Here is a 19866-nt window from a genome sequence, read left to right on the forward strand (position 1 = left end):
TGGTAAGATGTTCATTTTCACTGCCGCTATCCTACCCAGCAAGGATAAGTGCAATTTCTCTCATTTTTTCATCTCTATCTGTATACTCCGCCAAAGTGGTTCATAATTGTGCTTATATAATTTCCCGTTTGAGGCTAGAATATTAACCCCAAGATATTTGACTTTTTTGACTACCTCACATCCTAGCATCCCTCCTAGTTCTTCCTTTTGTTTAGTATTCATATTTATAGCTAATATTTTTGTTTTTCCTAAATTTATTTTAAAACCTGACACTTGACCATATTGATTAATCATATTCATTGAAACCATATTGGATTCCTGCGGTTGTTCCAATATTATGACCAAATCATCCGCAAAAGCGCGGACTCTGTATTCTTGCTGCCTAATCTTGATCCCTTTTAGACCATCCAAGCCCCGTATTTTATTCAACAATACTTCCAAAATTATAATGAACAATAGTGGGGACAAAGGACAGCCCTGTCTTGTACCTTTTCCGATTTGAAAAGGGTCTGTTAAACTTCCGTTGACTATGATTTGAGCTGTTTGCTGTTGGTATATTGCTTTAATTGACCATAAAAAGCTATCTCCTATCTGCATTTTTTGCAATATCTTCAACAGAAATTGCCAGTTAACTCGATCAAAGGCCTTCTCAGCATCCAGAAATATGAACGCAGCAGGAATTTGGTTGTTCTTTCCCAAATATTCTAATGCATTAATAATTAGTCTAACATTATTCTTCATCTGTCTCCCCTGTATAAAACCTGTTTGGTCGGTATGTATCAATGGTTGCATAACCACCATTAACCTATTTGCTAGTATTTTAGTAAAAATTTTATAATCTACATTAAGTAAGGAGATAGGTCTGTAATTTTTTGGTTGGGTAGTATCTTGATCTTCTTTGGGTATTAAAGATATAAACGCAGTCTTCCAAGATGGGGGCACTTTACCTTCCGTTTGAATTTTATTAAATAGTTCTCTAAGAGGTTCTACCATTTCTAACTGTAAATTTTTATAGTAAACCGCTGTCAAGCCATCTGTGCCTGGCGCTTTCCCTAACTTTAGTTGCTTAATTACCTGCAAGATTTCCCCTGAGGTTATTGGTTGGTTCAACTTTTGTCTATACTCTTCTCTAACTAGGGGTATTTTCTCTTTATCTAAGTATTTGTCTATATCTAAACCCTTAATTTTGTCCCCTTTATACAATTCTGTAAAAAATTCCCCGAAATGCCTTTTGAATCTCCTCCTGTTGAAACACCTCCTTCCCTCTATAAATCAATTTAGTTACATTTTGAATTTTCGTTTTTTTCTTAATCTGATAAGCTAACCATCTGCCCGGTTTATTTGCATTACAAAAAGTATTGTGTTTTGCATATAGTAAACTAGTGGCTACCTGATCAGAGATCAACATATCAAATTGGGATTTTAATATAGTAATTGCTTCCTTAACCTTTGTATTGCCTGGATTCAATATTAACTCCAACTCTTTCCCTTTAATTTCCTCTTCCAATTCTTTTCGTTTTAGCCCTTGTTTATGTCTATGTATTTTGTTTATATTCATCAGTACTCCTCTCATATACGCTCTGCTTGCATCCCATACAAATTCCATAGGTGTACCCTTATTTATATTCAGAACAAAGTATTCTGATAACAATTTTTTACACTCATTAATGTACTTCTCATATCTGAATAAGTTTTCATTCAGCCTCCAAGACCTTCTTGCCTGCACTATCCTTCCCAATTCCATCCAAACTGGGTTATGATCTGAAAGGACCCTCGCTGCAATCTTTGTCTTCTTCACCCTAGAAAGTAAATCATTAGTGATTAGTATAAAATCAATCCTTGAAAAGGATTGATGTCTATCAGAAAAGAATGTGAAATCATATTCCTCTGCGTTTCTTTCTCGCCAAATATCTCTCAGTTCAAAGTCGTCCATCATGTCAAAAAAAGGTTTGGGTAGCTTAGCTCGCATTTTAGTATTAGGGCGAGAGGTCTTCTTATCTCTTTTAGTGTCAATCACGCTGTTCCAGTTACCCAATAGTATACAAGACTTATAGTCCCACTGTACTAATTTAGCGTGAAGATTTCTATAGAATCCGTCTTGCTGTTGATTAGGAGCATAAATTCCCAAAAGTAATGTCTTTTTCCCTTCTAAGATTAGGTCTAGCGCGATATATCTTCCAAAGGGATCTGCTTCAATTAGTTCAGCCTTAATGTCTTTTCTTAAGTATACAACTATACCATTTTTCTTTTCCGTAGTAGAGGTCACAAAATGTTGACCAAGTTTGGGGTTAAACAAATATTTTTGATCGGTTGATTTGATATGAGTTTCTTGCAGACAAATTATATCATTCTTGAACTGTTTAAGATAGTGAAATATTTTCTTTCTCTTCTGTGGAGAGTTCCATGTCAAGATCTTAGTTGTCATCTTTGGTTGGCTGAAGCTTTTTTAGAGCCTCCTGCATGGCCTGTTTAACCTTTGGCCTGGCTCCTCCCATGGCTTCTGCGCTTGTTGCTGTGACTCCTTGATCAATGGCCAATGATTGTTGAGGTTGTTGCATTGTAGCTTGTTTTTCCATTCGTCTGGTAGTCATACGGCTAGGTCTTTGTTCCATGGCACCTTGCCTTTCCGGGAAGGGGAGATGGTGCACCTTGTCTGGTAGTTGTGTAGTTTGCCATCTATCTTGTCCTTCTTGTGGTCTTTCTCCAGATCCAGATGGTGCAGGGTGTCCCACCTTCAGAATATTGTGATAGAAATCTCGAGCTTTCCATACAGAGTTGAGACGATATCTTTGCTTGTCAAATGTAACTATAATACCAAATGGCACATCCCATCTATACTGTATCTGACGGTTTCTGAGTTCTTCCACTAGAAAAGCATAATCTCTCCTGGCTCTTAGTATTTGAGGTGGTATTTCTTTCAAGACAATCAAATCCTGGCCACCGATTTGAAGCCTGGTGTTATAGGACTCTTGTAGTATCATGTTTCTGAACTCTCTTGTGGCAAAGGGAGGGAGGGAGTTGCTTCTGTTTTGCCGCCCAAGAATTAACACGATAAATTTTATCGATCTGCCAGTCAAAGTTGGACCCCGGTCTTCCCATCAGATGGTCAAAAGCCTCTGAAAAAATCTGTTTCAAGTTCTCCTGTTTATCCTCACGCAACCCCCTGACTCTTAATGCGAACTCCATCTCCCTGTACAGTATCATAATAATCTGTTTTTCAGTGTTTTCAACTTTTTGTTGCACCACCTCAGTTTTGGATGTCAAATTGGTATTAGCTTCATTAAGAACCTCTAGGTTATCTTCAATTCCAGAAACATGTTCTGTCAGTACAGTTACAAGTCCCAGCATATCATCATTTATTTTGGCAATCTTAGTATCAAGTTTATCATATAAGTCGATCTTAAACTCTTTTAATTCGTCCTTTATCTCCTTTATCTCCTCTCTGAATTCTCTGAAGGTTTCCCAAAAAAATTCTTTCGTTAGCACATCTCCAGTAGGGGGCAACTTTGTGCTTCTAGGAGGAGGTTTCCCTCGGAGGATTTAATTTTGATGCCATTATAAGTCTTATCTACGAGCAATTAATCAAGCTTTACTGGCTCACTGTGCAGCTTATGAGAAAGAAAAAAGGGTATTAATTCACCCCTTTGTTAGCTCTTTAGGATTTTTCAAAGGATTTCAAAAAGAGAGAAAAAGAAAAAAAAGCATTGTAACAAAGCAGCTCGGCATATTCAGCGCCATTTTTGACTTCTCTATATCAGAAATATATATTAACAAAGTTGATAAGAAGAAAGTCTTGTAAACTCTTCAGAGAAGTGAAACTAATTAATAAGAAACTGCTGGCCGGCTGTTCCTCCCTTTGAACTTTTACCACTGTTTTTTGCAGAAGAATTAGGAATGTGGCATTGTTACGGAGAATCCACAATCGCCATTTTAGGAGCCATTTTTTTTTTAAGAAAAAAAAACCAAGTACACGAAGGAAGCTCTTGTAAAAAATGAAGCTAGGATTTTTTAAAAAACCAGATAAGGTTCTCAGATATGGACTCTGCTTGTATTAAATTCAGATAAATAGTTCAAATATTGTCCTAAGTGGAGGTATCTTACTTTGAGCTGTGGAAACAACAGCTAGAGATTTCCAGCACGGAGATGATGATTCAGCCTCGGCTGGCCCCCTTCTCTTCACAGCCAAAAGGGCTGCAAACTTCAAAGGAAAAGCTCTTGCCAGCTGGATCTTCTCTCCCCCTCTTCTTTGCCTGAAGAGTGAGGTATCTGCCAGATGTCTAGGCAGATAACGCAACCAGAAACCCGGGAGCAGCTCTATTAAGCTGCCACCATCAGCAAGATCCCGCCCAGGAAGTCCCGATAGCCTGGAACGTCTTGCGCAGGACGATGTCTGCCTTCTTGTCCTCAGGTTTGAGGCAGTTGGCAGTGTCTCCTGCGACCACCGTTGAAACTGATGCCAGGGTGGCCACCGGATTGTCCACTTCAGGTACCTGGAGAGCCTGGGTAAAGGTCTGATTAAGATTATAAAATTTTCTCTCATTCCCCCCTGGGGTGGGGAAGGACCCTGGTTTTACCCACTGTGACTTGAGCACCTCCATGAACATTTCTGGCGTGGGGATCTCCTCCTTAGCCAGGGGGGGCCTATGGAAGAGTCCCTTTTTCTTCTTACTCTTACCCTTGCTAGAAGACTCAGTTGCGGGCTTAGGATCCGGAGTGGATCTAGATCCGCTGTGGCAGCTGCCTTGCGTAGCAAGGAACTGAATAAGGAGGGGGGGAAAGACCCGCCATGGTGGAATCATCCTCTACCTGGGGATCTTCATCCTCTGAGAATCCCACCTCCTTCCATTCTCCCTCCTCTAGGTCGGATGCCTCACTAGCCGTGAATGGGGAGGGAGACCTGGCTTCCCTGGCAGCCGAAGTGCTGGGGCATTCACTCTGGCCTCCGGAAGGCTCTTGAGGGGGCCTGCTCCTGGAGCTCTGAGGCTGCTGATTTAAGCTGGAGGCCATTACCTGAGCCAGGGCCCTGGCTAGCATGTCCTGGAAGCTGCTGGTGAGGTCAGGCAGTGCGGCCTGGAGCTCTGGTGGCTGGGAATGTTCCCTGGGATCAGGAGATAGAGGAGCCAGGCGGGGCCTGGCGGGACTGGCTGCCGTGTGACCAAAAGGATCTGCTCTCAAGTCCACTGGGGGGGCCGGCGAAAGTGGGGGCGAAAGGGAACTGTGTCCTCTATGGGAACCCCTTGGTGAGGCTGGAGATACTGCCCGGGTTTCGGCCTGGGCTGAAGGCCTGCGGGGAGAACGTGATCTGGAGGGGGAAGGGCTGATAGTTGCCCTGAAATCCCTGGTCGAGGCCCTGGTCGAGGCCCTGGTCGCTCTGGCCTCCTTCCTGGGGGCTGCCTTCTTGGGAGCCCTGGCCTTGTCACTTCTCACCGGGGATCTGCCTCTGGGGGCCGGGGAAATCGCCCTGGAGGGCCCCTCGTCCGGATCCACACCCCCTGGGGCTCTGGGTCTGGGATCCCTACTCCTGGTCGCCTCCGCCATTACTTACTGTTATGGTGCTCACCCACATCCTCCTTCTGCAGCCGGCTGTAGGGCAGATTTGCCTCCTTGGGGCTTGGATCCGCTTCTCTGCTCTCCTGCCACTGGACTGTGGCCTCAGCTGCCGGCAGGCACAGTCCTGGAGTACCCCCCAGATCACCGGTGGGGTAGAGCCTAAAGGGAAGCCTCTTCCAGCTTCCTGGTGCCCTGTGAGCGCTTTCGGCGTCCATAGAGGAACGCTGATCATGCGCTCACCCATGTGCTCTTAAAATGGCAACTGACCAAGATGGCAATCGCTGGAGCCCTCCAGATCCTCTCTCGCCGCTGGAAGTCTCCACAGCGGTCCTCGGTGGACTCCCGGTCTTCGCGGATCTTCCTGGGCCTTTCTGGACACCGCACGGTCATCTCTTCGACCCCTGCGGTCTCTGAGGCTTCTACCCCCTCAGCGCGACCAGCCAGTCGCACAGGGCGTTTGCGCACACGCTGGCAAGCCGAAGCTTGAAAGCAGCGCAGAGCACAGCAGAAGGATGGTGAGGCGATTTGTTGTCCTTAAATATTAATCCTGCTAGAAAAGAATCCTTGCTGAAAGGGAAAAAAACTCCTAAGTTTTCGAAAAGAAGGGAGAGAACAAGTAACACTCGTTTCAGGCTGAAGACTGAGGTTAATCTGGGTAGTCAGAGGAGAGCAGGAGGTGTGGCTTCAAAAGATTACCTCAGTCTCCAATAGGCAAGAAGGCTTGGTTAATACCCATGGTTACTCCTCCCACACCTTCTCTTCGGAAACATCTGGAAATTACAATCCCATTAATTTGGGGAAGCTGCTATATTTCAAAGTAATTCTTCATCATTATTACACCATCTACGAGGAAACTTAAGTGGAATTACAAGAAGGCATGTTGAGCAGGGGTGTCTAATTGGCAGGCTGCAGGCTGGATGCGTCATGCGCAGACCACGCCCACCCCAACTCCGTGAATAGGAAAAACTTCGCAAAATGTCATATGATGGAAACAAGATGCAGAGAGTTTGACATCTGTGATATAGAGGCAGTGAGAAGCAAGAGGGAAATGTCAGCAAGTGAACCCCCAAATTTTCAAAGATACAAAAACAAACGTAGTGTCAGCCCGTGGGTTGGAGACAGTGCGGGGTGTATAGACATAACAACATTTTCCCCTTGGGAGTCAAGGACGTTCATCTTGCACCGTGGGGGGGAGGAGCGTGACTAGGAGTCAATTACAATTAGGACAGCAACCTGATTGGACCATGTGATGCCCAGGTGGATGCAAGGGAAGGAACTTTGAATTTACTTTGAGTGGGGAAAACCCAGGGGCTTCAGATTCGGGTTTTCCCAGATGTGCCAATAGAACATCTCTAATAAATTCAAACTTTGAGGAAAATGCCTGCCTTGGAGTTTTGATTTCGTTGGTTGGGTGTGTTACTTGCAACCCTGTCACATAGATTGTAAAGTTGATATTTACAAATCTAAGTTTCTATGCTTCGCAAATAGCATGAAAAAGTGGATTCCATCTTGGATACTAATTCTCTGAAACAGGAGAAAATAATCTGAATATCTACCTGTAAAACATCATAGACCACATATTCCTTGGGACTAATATGTGAATATTTTGTTCAACTTCAGATTTAAAAGTTCAGATTTCACCAATTTGATACCAACCAAATATATAAAGTATGATGTAAGCCGAAGTCCAGCATCTGTAAACTTTGCAAAATTACAGAAAGAGGGGGGGGGGGGTTCCTACTATAACTGAAGGAGTAATGCTTAGGCAGTTGGTTCGCAACCTTCTTTTCACCATGGACCCCCTTTAAATATCTTTTGTGGTCACAGACCATGACCACGGACTTCAAGACAAGATTTAGATCATAATAGTTCTTGAAGCCTTCGCAGATCTCCTGCAATGACATTGCTGACCCCAGGGGTTTGTGGAGCACACGCTGAGAACCACTGGCTTAAGGGAATGCTACATTTATGAGAGGTGTATTCTTAGTTCAAATATTCAACTGGAAGATTGGGTAGCTTGGCTATTAAGGGAACTAAAGCCAAATGCTATTGTTTCTGACCTTCAAACCTCTCAGGAACAACACAAACATCTTCTGCAAATGGTCGCATTTGTCTCTCATAACCATAGCCTGCCAAAAAAACCAACAACCAAAGAACAACAGGTAAATATCAAGAATCTGATCTGCATTTCTTCTAGATATATGTAAGTCATTGACATTCAGAGATGAAGTACCAAAATTCTTCCCAGGATTGATGCGACTGATCACACAATTACTGTGGCTCCTTAGGCTTTTGATTAGCTAGACTTAACCATGTGAGACTTTTGTTATCATTATAAAACCTTCCATTGTTAATGGTGTTAATTCTACTAATTATTCTCCCAGAAGTTAAGATGGCTGTATATTCAGTAGGTGTACTTGTTTCTTCATTGTTTAGTTGTGGGTGGGGAGATGGGGTGGTGATGCTTTATAGATACTATGGCTGAAACCAGACTGGGGAGAATTGTCTTTTTCCTAAAAGTACAAATCTACTTCTTATAACACACATCCCAAGTCCATTTATTGTTCATTCTAACTAGCAGTAAGTTGGTAAGCAAACAACAACTCAGTATCTCTTCAAAATGAATGTCTACCTACAAGTCAGCATTGGTGTTGAATACACTTGAATATTATTGATGCAACCCTCTTGTGTGAATATTTTCTCCTTCTTAGATAAAGTCTGAGGGAAACCCCATGCTAAGAATAATGTGGTCCATGTGCTCTTGCAACTGATTGTTTAGGTGCTTGCCTTGCATCCTAGGACTGAGTCTGATAATCAGATGCAAATTCAAGCCCTTTTATGAACCCTTCAAGTTGGCACTCTTTTAGACTGATGTGCCTCTGCTGTGCTTTCTACTTGCTTGTTGTAGGATAAAAGTGCACCAGCGTGCCTACCGTCCCTGTCCTACTGTCCCCATTTATATGTACTCTTTTTATGTGTTTATGGATATGTTTTACTTATTTATATCCATTTATTTGTGCCATTTTTTCATGTGTTTTCATACTTGTTTCCTCGTACGTGTCAAAATAAAAATATAAACATAAATAAATAAATAAATAAATAAATAAATAAATGGAAGGAAGGAAGGAAGGAAGGAAGGAAGGAAGGAAGGAAGGAAGGAAGGAAGGAAGGAAGGAAGGAAGGAAGGCTTAAGCCTACAAAATCGCATCTTTCTGCTCTCCAGATTTTTCTATGCAAACAATCAAAGCAGTATCTACTAAGAATTCTTACAAGAATCGTATAAGTTCACATTTTTTACTGTAAAAAGTAGTGGACTTTTTTTCTGGGAAATAATAGAAGCTGGAAATTGTCCCCTCTCTCCAGTCATGCATCCAAATCTACTCCCAGAACAATCCATAGCAAATTATAACTGGTCACATAGTAAGCCAGATGTTTATACTGGATTTGGCATTTTATCCACTTATCAGGTCCTTCCTTAGGATCTGGAATAGGCAGGTAGTGTTGTTGTTGATTATTATTGTTGTTATTGTTGTTATTATTCTTATCACCACCACCACCACCACCACCACCACCACCACCACCACCACCACCACCACCACCACCACCTTAAAGAGAAAATTGTATGAAATCTACCAGGAACCCCAAAATTATTTTTCTCACCTAAGACGCCTTCAGAACTGGAACAACTTGGTAATCCTTCTGCATTCCTATACATTGAATGGCAACTTGCCACATCTGTAATTCAAACAAAAAAAGCAAACATGGAATAAATATTTGTTGGCCTTGTTTCAGATGTGTGAAAATGTGTGAAGATGTGTGTTTGATGGTGCCAATGCTATTATTGGATAACATTTTTGGGAAACAAATGGGATATGAATTAGATTCAAAATGAATTAATTTGAGGAATGTTCTTGTTGGAACTCACTTCCATCCACATTTTTATACTCATTAAGATATTTAAGACCAATTTTGATGTTTTTTCTTTAGAAGGCTTTTTTTGCTCTAGATTTTTATTTTTCAGAATTTATTTGACATTTGTCTGATTTGAATGAATGAATATTATTAGTTTAAGTGAAGAGTTTTTTAAGGAAAAAGTGAAACATAAAAACGATTAAAATAAATTACAGTGTATGTGAGAAATACGCCATGCCTTTCTTATAAGGTCTGGAGATCTTCTGATCTTTCAATTGCCGCTGAACCATTTCTCTAAGAAACTCCATCTAAACTAGCCTGCTATAAAGGATGCTGGGAATTGTAGTTTATGAACATCTGGAGGGCCTTGGATTATCCATACTTACAGAAACACCTTTCAATAGCCAAATCTATGATTCACTGGACACTTTTATTTTTCACCTAACAGTTTTATCTACCCATTTACACCCAGCAGAAAAAAAATATGAAAGCAAGTAAACATTTATTCAGTATTAATGGGTTAAATCCTGAAAAGACAGCTCTCGGGGATAATGCAATCTTATTCTTTTCCTAATAGCTGACACTTTAAGAAGTTTACAGCAGGAGAAAAAGCAAGTGAGGAAAGGCACTAATGGCAGCCCCTGGGGAAATGTGGAGCTATAAAAAGGGTCAGGAAGGGTGTGCATTTCTCCTGGATAGCCAGAGGCTTTCCTACTTCAAATGCCAGTTGGATGCTTCCCTCCCAGGTTTGCAGGTGTCATTTTCTGCACATGCTCCCACTTTCTCTGGGCAGTGAGCCAAGCTTTGGCTTGTGTTACCAGCCTGCCGGCTGATTTCAGTTGTACCACTAGGAGAGCAGGAGCAGTGAAACCCAACACTCCTCATCCGGAGACCAGTTCCTGTGCATCCATTTTGTGAATGAAATTCCTTTCCATTCCAGCCAGCCACAGAGACAGGCTCTGGGCCAAACCAGCAGGAAGGTAGAGACTCAAGGTTATGCAATGCCTTGCCAGCCCTGGGGGAACAGAGTAGTTTTTCCTCTTTCTCTCCAAACATTTAAAGGTCAGGGAATCCATTAAAAATCTCTTATATAGGCAAGGGTGGTAGTTAAAGGAAAGAAAAAGGGACATACTTGAAGTTTAATGGGTGTAGGGGGGGGGGGAAGCAACTTAAAACATTTTAATGTACATAACTTCTCATGAGCTGGAGAAGTGTTGGCACATTTTCCCCCCTGCCAAGCCACAGCAAGTTTGTTAAATGGATTGGGCATTTGCCCATGAATCAAGCCCAACTCCATAGAGTTTTCTTGTCAGCCTTATGGAAGAGATTTCCCATTGTAATCTTTTGCATGTTTTTTTTTTTTGTTAAACTGGTCAGTTATGCTATAGAACTGGGGGTTCCCCAACCAAATATAAACCAATAGAACCCTACTGAGGTTTCCAGATCAGCCAGTTGAATTAAGGCCCAAAGATCAGCCAGTTGAATTAATGGTCTTACAATGGCAAGGGAACATAACACCAGAAGCAAACATCCCTCTGCATGATTTTTGTTCTTTTATTTAGGTATAAAACTATCATAACAAAATTAAGTATGTATGAAAGAATCTGAACGTAACATACAATATATTGGGAATACACAAAAATAGTAATACTGTGTGGAAGAAAAAGGTACTTTCCAGATCATTTTCCAGATACTCTGGATTATGACTGTCCTCATCACCTACCAGAATATGGGGATGTGGAATTGTAGACCACCGCCTCTAGCATGCATGAGGTTGGCGGAAGCTGGTTTAAATCCCAGAGTTTCTGGGTGAATGTATCATTGGGAAATACTGTTACATACAGATATAAATCTTGTTCTATGTGCCCGGTTTTGGTATGTCCATAAGTGAAATCAACAAATGGCATCTTTCAATAGCAGCAAAGATCCAAGATTTTGGCAGGACCAGTATGGAGGCCTCCACACTTCTTTTTCACTTTTTTTTTGAGGGAGGTAGTGTTACAAGTAATACCAAGTAAGCCCAAGTAAGCCCCTTGATCAGCATAGCTGGACCAAGCAAATTTCTGTAGCAGGAAAAAGATAAACCTGGTCCAAAGAACTAAAGCTAGTCCTAAACACGCACACACATATATGCATACTACATTCCCACTTTCTTGTACTCTACCTGTGTCAAAAGCATAGTCTATCCGCTCCTGTTTTATCACCACACCAGTTGCATACTGGGAACGGTCTATGTCTCCCAGTGTGTTCACTTGCTCATACATGGGGTCGTGGAATTCCTGCTTGAAGCCCTGAGGGGGATACGGCAAACATGGGGCAGACCATGGACGTTGATAAATGGAAGGGCTGTCTGATACCAAGGCATGAGAGGCAGAGAAGGACTGGCTGGTCTCAGCATGCAGCTGGTACAAGGAACTAGAAGGAATGCAGAAGAAGTCATACAGTTGTACAGGCAGGCAAATAAAGAACAGGCATTTAATCATCCCTTACAGTACATGAAGGGTATGGGGGACCCAACACTCCTTTGAAAAGAGTCCAATATCAGGAAGTGAAACACTTATGCTCAAGTTTACCAAAGGAAAGTACTCTTCAGGTGTTTGAGCCAAACAATTCCCATCGTCACCTTTAAACAGGCCACTTGAGATGATGGGATCCTATTGAACTATTAACCACAGTAGCTTATTTAGTACCCTCCACTGGATGTTTAATGGGTAAAGAGTCAACATGTCATGTAAATTGCTACAATCATGTGAATTGCTACATCCTCCTGTCATTTACCTCCCAGAGACCTATAAGATCGCACAGACTAGGCCTCCTCCGGATTCCATCTGCCGGTCAATGTTGGCTGGCGACCCCCCAGGGGAGGGCCTTCTCTGTAGCGGCTCCGGCCCTATGGAACGATCTCTCCGTGGAGATCTGGACCCTTACTACTCTTCCGGCCTTCCACAAAGCGATTAAGATCTGGCTGTTCCGGCAGGCCTGGGGCTGTTGATTTATCCAGCCCCATTCTGAGTTATGAATGTTGTGAATTTTAATGTTTGTTTTTTAATTTTTATATGTTCCCCCTTCCTGCTTTATCTGTAAGCCGCCCTGAGTCTCTTGAGAGTGGGCGGCATACAAACCCTAATAAACAAACATAAACATTCAATTGAGATAGATAGGTTCTTAGTTCTGTGTGGGCTAAACTAACTTCTCCCCCATCAGCTGTGTCACCTGAATAATATTAATTCTTTGTCTAGTAGCTGCTGTGGAGGAAAATTCCTAGAGGTGGGGCAGAGGTGGTATTCAGCAGGTTCTGGCCAGTTCTTGAGAACCGGTAGTAGAAATTGTGAGTAGTTAAATATCTGTAAACCAGTAAAAATCTGACTGGCCCTCCCCATCTATTCTCTGCCTCCCAAGTCCCAGCTGATCAGGAGGGAATGGGGATTTTACAGTATCCTTCCCCTGGAGTGGGGTGGGAATGGAGATTTTAGAATATCTTTGCCCTGCCATGCCCACCAAATCACGCCCACAAAACCAGTAGTAAAACATTTTGAATCCCACCACTGAATGGCGGTTGTTAAAATAGGGTTGCTGCAGGAACTCCATGTCTCTATTTTGCTTCACTGTCACCATGTGTGATATTTGAAGCAAAGATGGAACCAGGATAGGAAGAGTGGAAAATGTCTCCATCTGTGGTAGAACCAACTCCTCACTTGAATCACTGTGTATTTCGTAGTTTAAAAAATTGCAGAGTGATGGTCTCTGAACCAAGTCTGTAGTAGCTTGAACTCCTATTTTACTGACCCATGGGAATGAGTATTTACAATATGTGCTGACTGATTCAACCAACCCTGCTGTGCCCAACAGGCATCAAGTCTTCAAAAAAGCAATCATATTTTAGCCTAACCCATGATGTAAAACCAGGCACCAGCTGAACATAATGCTGTTCAATGAAAAGGAGGACTAGGGATGTTCTAATATTTCAGTAGTTGTTCACAAAAAAGCGGGAGTCAAACTATTTTCCCAAGCACCTGAAAGCAGGGCGAGAAGCAATGGGTGGAAACTAATCAAGGAGAGATGCAATCTAGAACCAAGAAGACATTTCCTGACAGTTAGAACAATTAATCAGTAGAACAACTTACCTCCAGAAGTTGTGAATGTTCCAACAATGGAAGTTTTTAAGAAGAGATTGGACATCCACTTGTCTGAAATGGTATAGGGCAGTGATGACGCACCTTTTTTTGGCTCGCGTGCCATAAGTGGTGGGAGCGCAGGGAGGTTGTGCGCGGGTTGTGCTGCACCCATAATGCAATGCACGACACACACACCCATTGTGCATGCGTGTATGACAGGCACTCCCCCCCCCTTTTCTCCTTCCGGTTTGTCCGTTGGATCGTTTTTCATCCTCCGGATCCTTCAGGGAAGCTTCCGGATGGTTCCTAAAGGCTCTGGAGGGCTTAAACTGGCCCTAGGAGCAAACCGGAAGTCTGTTCCTGAATTTCCATTTTTTTTGCACTCCAGAGGCTACATGGAAGCTCCTGAAGCCTCCAGAGGGGCTCCAGGGGTTTGGGAGGCTGCTTTCACCCTCACCAGGCTCCTATAAAGCCTCTGGAGCCTGGGGAGGGTGAAAAATGGCTTTAAAAATGGCTGAACTCAGCTGGCCAGCATGCGCATGTGTGCTGACCAGCTGACAGAGCAACACCTCGCATGCAAACTGAGTATTAAGCTGCCCTAAAACCTTTCAGATAGAGTGAGAAATATTAGAAATTTTATCCACCCAATTCATTGGCTTACCTTTGTTCCATACAGTATGCCTGGCTAGGTGCTGTCTGGAGTGGGCCGTGGTGGCTCACATTGTTTGAATCTTGCCTAGAGAAAAGTGCAAGCATCAGGTGCAGCAAGATATATCCCTCTCCCTCCTGCTGGTATTTCCCATTTTCCCCAGCAAAACCCTGATGCGTCGTAATAGATAGGCTCTGAAGAGGTTATTTATTCAGAACTCGATTCAGACTTGACTTTTGTTTTGCAGTCAGACAAAAGCACTGATGACCTATATTTTTGAGAAGGAACAAGGCTTTCTTTTGGTCTCCTACTTGTCTTTCTTTTCTTGTCACACATACTCAATTAGACTGAGGACCCCACATGATTCTTAAGCCACAGATAGCCATGCTGATGATTTTAAAGGAGAGCTGCATTTGTGTGGCTACTGAAAGCTTTGGATGTGGACACAACCACAGGGGAAGGAATCATATTCATTCTTTGAAATTGTAAATTAAACCAAAATTACCTTTTGATATCTTCTGATCTGGCCTATTTTTTTTAGAAATAGGCTTCTAATTGGCAACTCATCAAAAGAACAAATTCTTGGGTGCTCCTGCTTTAAAGGAGGTGAAACAGAAAAGAGAGAAGAAAGATTGGACGGCACCATTTAAATGTGATGTGGACTTCAAGAGAGGGAATATCTGAGGGAGAGAAGTGAAAAGAGCTCTATAGGTAAGAACATAACAAGGAACAGGGGTAAGAAAACAATTGAAAGGGACCTAGGAGAACTTGATGGGTAAATAAGGGCTAGGAGATGGCATTCGAATCCAAGACCCTGCAGGTGGAAGTGGAGAGTGTAGGGGAGGAAAATGAAGGAAGAGGAGATACTGAAATGTGGCACATAAAGGCTAGAAAACAGAAAGTTGCAAAAAGCAGCTCAAGGAATGTCAGAACCATTAAGGAGAATTTATGAATGGTGAGGCAGAAATATTATTTTATGCGTGGCATTTTTTTTACAATGCCACGCATAAAAAAATATAGCATGATCCGATGATAGATTGTTCCCTGGTTCATAGGAAATGGAAGAATCTACGTTAAAACTACATACCTGGCCTAAAAGGCAGATATTCTTTGTCAATGGAACAAAGAATCAACAAGAATTTTAAGATTGGAGAGATAATGTGACCGACTGAAACAATCATCTCCGCCCACCAGCATCTTAACACAAACAACAGGGATCATCCACAGTAGTATTTCGAAGAGGAAACACCTGATTGGACAGGAACACCAACATTTGGGGCTGTTTTTCAAATTTTATTTATTTCTTTTAGACACCTACACTATCATAAACAACACTGTGTGATACTGCCCCCGGTTCATAATAAAAGGGTATGTCTTTTGAAGATTCACCCTCATATCTGCTCTTTTTGCATTATTACACAGATTTGTCTAAATAAATGTTTAACCAAATTAAATAAATATCTAATAGCTGCATGAGATCATGGTCATACTTTTTAAAAGGTTTTTGTCAATGTATTTTGGTGGCTTATTGTGCTTCCCAATCCAGTTGATAATTTATGATTCAACACGGCAAACACATTCATAAAATGGGTTAATTCAGGAAAGTAAATTAAATATAGGTTAAGCACGTTGGATGAAAACAACCAGAATATGCCAGCCAACCCACTCAGCTGTCCCAACAGCTAAATTCAGAGGTGGAAAAAGGGAGTTGTAACGATGAGGCTTACTCATTTCTGTCTATGAGTTCTCATATATACTCCTTGAATCTGGAAAGGTCCAAAGTTTGGATCCAGCTGGATCAAAAAGAGAGAACAAACCAAGAAAAAAAGGCTTTGCAATAAATAAACCAAAGTGTGAATCCTGGAAATGCGGATCCTGGAGAATTTGTCACAGTGGACAACAGAACAGTTGGTGTTGAGAATTCTTAGGCCACAATTAATCAGGTCTCTCCACTCTTCCAGCCTGATATTATCATATCTTAACCCCCTCTCATTTTCTTGCTGAATGAAGGCAACTAGCATTATTTGCATATTCAATAAGGAGCTACTTCTGATTATCTTCATAGAATTCATAACATTGGAATGCGTCTTGGAATTCATCTAGCCATCTCCTTTGTCCAATGCAACATCACTCCACGTGGACATTTGACTTCTGCTTCAATACTTCCGTGCAGAAGAAAGCTTATCACCTCCCTTAGGCAGCTTTGTTTTTTTCTACTGACTAGCTCATGCTTCTTTCAACAGTATGTCAAGATCCCCATTTCCCATCCCCTGCACCCCTTGTGGCAGCAGATACATTTGCTCTATCATGTAAAACTTGCAGGGTAAAATGAATCATCATCATTATCTTTTTCAAAAATCTCTCCAAATTAAGCTTACTGAATAATTTCAGCAGTAACTCCCCATCTGCATAGGTTTTATATGTGCTTTTTTAAAAGGTAGTGTTCCAAGTACTCCAGAGGCAGCCTGCCCAGTTTAGAATAAGAATGCAAATTAAAACTGTGCAGGCTATAAAAATGATGAAGGGTTTCAGACCTTGCATAAACTCCAAGCACCTCTTTGCTATACAACACTACATACTGGTTCTTTTCAAAAATTTCATACAATCCAGAAAAAAAAAGAATTTAAGAATCACAAATCTCCTGATTCCTTACAATCAGTGACATTTTTTAAGGTTCATACAGATGTTTGAGAAAATTCAGGATGCTTCAATTATTAGTCAAGAAATGCTGTACTTTTGTGAGGCCCAAAGCACTTCACTTGGTTCTAAAACATGCAGTCTTTTCTAATCTACTCTACTGCATTCTACTCTAATCAACCTGCGAACAGAACAATAAAAAGACTGTGTATTGTTTAGCCAAGAACTGATAGCTAATCCTACTTACAACATGTTCAAGAGTCCTTCATTAATTTTTACAGCAGAAGCTAACAAAAGTGCGTATAGTCAAGGCTATGGTTTTCCCAGTTGCAATGTATGGCTGTGAAAGTTGGACCATAAGAAAGGTTGAGTGCCAAATAATTGAGGCCTTTGAATTAAGGTGCTGGAGAAGACTCTGTGAGTCCCTTGGACTGCAAGGAGATCAAACCGGTCAGTCCTGGAGGAGAGCAACCTTGCTCTTTAGAAGGCCAGTTCCTGCTCTTTAGAAGGCCAGATCCTGAGGATGAAACTCAAATACTTTGGCACCTAATGAGAAGGAAGGACTCATTGGAGAAGAGCCTAATGCTGGGAAAGATTGAGGGCAAAAGAAGAAGGGGATGACGGAAAATGAGATGGCTGGATGGAGTCACTGAAGCAGTAGGTGTGAGCTTAAATGGACTCCAGAGGATAGTACAGGACAGGAAGTATTGGAGGAACATTGTCCACGGGGTCACGATGGGTTGGACAAAACTTTGCAAATAACAACAAAGTCCCTTTGACACTTCCCTTGTTTCAGCCCCCAAACGCAATTTAATAGTCTTATTTCACTTTTCTGAATTGCCAAGCATCCAATTTGTTGCATTTGCACCACTGATCTGTGAAATTCAGTTCTCCTCCATCCCTTTTCAATAACTGCATTTATATGATCAGACTCAACCTGATGGTTAGTGGATAAATTCCTACATCAGGGTGATACTGATGCTCTCTAGTGGGAGGATGGAATAGACTATTTATTAATCAGCACTACCAGCATATTAAGTTGCCAATCAATATGGACACCAGGTTTTCTTAGCTTCAAAATATGCAGGATAGTGGTGAGTTATTGGACAATATAGTGTTAAGAGGTTTAGCTATAGTTAACATGCATGTCTTGGCCTTTTTCTCAAACTTGCCTATACCAGCAAAATCTGAAGGGAACCTCTACTTAGCATTCTTGGCAATTCCTAACAGAGAACAAATTCTCATGACTGCAGGAACACAAAGTGATCAGCATTTGTTCCGTAGCAGCATTACCTGGCATATAAGCATTGCTCCCTGGGTTGGTAATGAAAAGGCTGTGTGTGTCTGCAGGAACTGGAGGCATCCACACATGGGCTTTGTGGTTCCTTTTTTATCTTAGCTGGAGGACTGTGAAGGGCCACTGGGTAAGAAAAAAAGGAGAGTAAGGACATCAGGACACTCATCAGTCTGAGTTTGCATCAACCAAGCATAACAAGGGGGCAAGGACTTCCCTCCACTCTCAACCCCGAAGAAGAAATTGAGAACTAATGTTCCCTCTGATTTGAAGGGGGTGGGGGTGGGGAGAGGTGCTTTTACCTACATCAGAATTGTATTTGCAGAGCCTAGCTACAAAAGAATCTGAGATAGGACTTTGTACAAGAGGACATTCTTAGCATTCAAAACTCCCAGATTTAAACTTGGTTAAGAATACATAAATTGATTATGAAAATGGCCTATGAGTCTGGTTCCAGTCCAGGTAGGCAACAGTTAGTTAAAATTGTCCTACATGAAATAAGGCAGTTTCTGTATTTCATGCAGCTCCATCCCTCTGTTTCAACAATTATTTAGATTAGATCATCGCAGTTCTATCTGAGAAATTCCTTGGAATGTCGTGTTTGTTCATTAAATTTAGATTTACAACCTGACCTTTCAAAAGGAGCTCCACGCAGCTGTTTGTCCTCCAGTTTTCGCCCACACTATTAACCCTTTAAAGGGTAGGTTAAGAGATGCTGACTGACCCAAAATCATCCAACAAATTTTCATGCTTCTTTCTTCTAATGCTCACTTTGGTTGGATATGTATTGAGTCAGTCATAAAGCCATGAGCTTTAGGTTCTCTTCCATGAATTTCTATAAAGTTCTAGGAGTTTCTATGAGAAACTATGTGAAGAGTATTGTTTTCTGAGTTTTAAGTACTTTTGTCATTTACTTCCTATAAAGAACATTTTAATCAAGGAAGAACCATCATACAATAGAAATTCAATTCTTATTTTAGTACATCAAGCATAAGTTAAATAAAAAAGAGGAGTTGGTTAATTATGGGCTCATGGTCTTCATCTTGATTATTTTTCTTCCTCCCCACAAATGCCCTTGCCTTACATGTATCTACATCTCCTAAAATTAGAACATTTCTTTAGTTCAATAAAAACAAATGGCAGAATCTGCTCAGGTCTTGGATTGAGGTAGCTTAAATTTCATAAGATCTGGATGATTTTGTGAGTGTGGTTGGCCTTTCAAACCAGGTTATGTAATGGTATCTAAAGGCCTACAAAAGTGATTAAGTGCTGCCATAATGTGTTTAGTTTATATTTGTTCAGATTTGGATCATTTGATAGTTAAAAATTCTGCTTGGTCTCCTATGTAAATGAAACCCTTAGACCAGGGGTGTCTTCAGCTTGGCTGAGGAATTCTGGGAGTTGAAGTCCACAAGTCTTAAAGTTCCCAAGTTTGGACACCTCTGCCTTAGACAATACTCACTGAACTGAAGCATAATTTATAGATCGTCAGTCACACCTCATTGCAGTCACATATTCCCAAATCTAGATCCAACCTAATCTGTATATGTAAGAAATCCTTTTAAACAAAATTGGGCATTATGAAATTACTAGTAACAACAGTACTACAGACGCAACAACAGAAGAGAACAGCCTAATATGGAAGGCAGTCCTAGGGTTGCCAGAAAGGGTTTGCAGTGAAAATATGGTAGGCTAGAGAGGTAAGGGAG

The 19866-nt window shown here is 41.6% G+C and overlaps 1 protein-coding gene across 1 annotated transcript in view; it reads right to left on the minus strand.

The window, feature by feature from the left end:
- ETV4 (ETS variant transcription factor 4) overlaps positions 1–19866 on the minus strand; it is a 49312-nt gene that overhangs the window by 11510 nt on the left and 17936 nt on the right. Inside the window, exons 6-10 of the mRNA XM_087713631.1 lie at positions 18157–18283; positions 14239–14313; positions 11627–11877; positions 9211–9285; positions 7611–7679 (exon numbers count right to left, since the gene is read on the minus strand). Coding sequence (XP_087569757.1) covers positions 7611–7679; positions 9211–9285; positions 11627–11877; positions 14239–14313; positions 18157–18283 — 597 coding nt within the window. The remainder of the gene's footprint in view (positions 1–7610; positions 7680–9210; positions 9286–11626; positions 11878–14238; positions 14314–18156; positions 18284–19866) is intronic.

Source organism: Thamnophis sirtalis, unplaced genomic scaffold (genome assembly GCF_051295495.1).
Source record: "Thamnophis sirtalis isolate CommonGarterSnake01/CBP01778 unplaced genomic scaffold, rThaSir2_p1.2 scaffold_4, whole genome shotgun sequence".
NCBI lineage: Eukaryota > Metazoa > Chordata > Lepidosauria > Squamata > Natricidae > Thamnophis > Thamnophis sirtalis.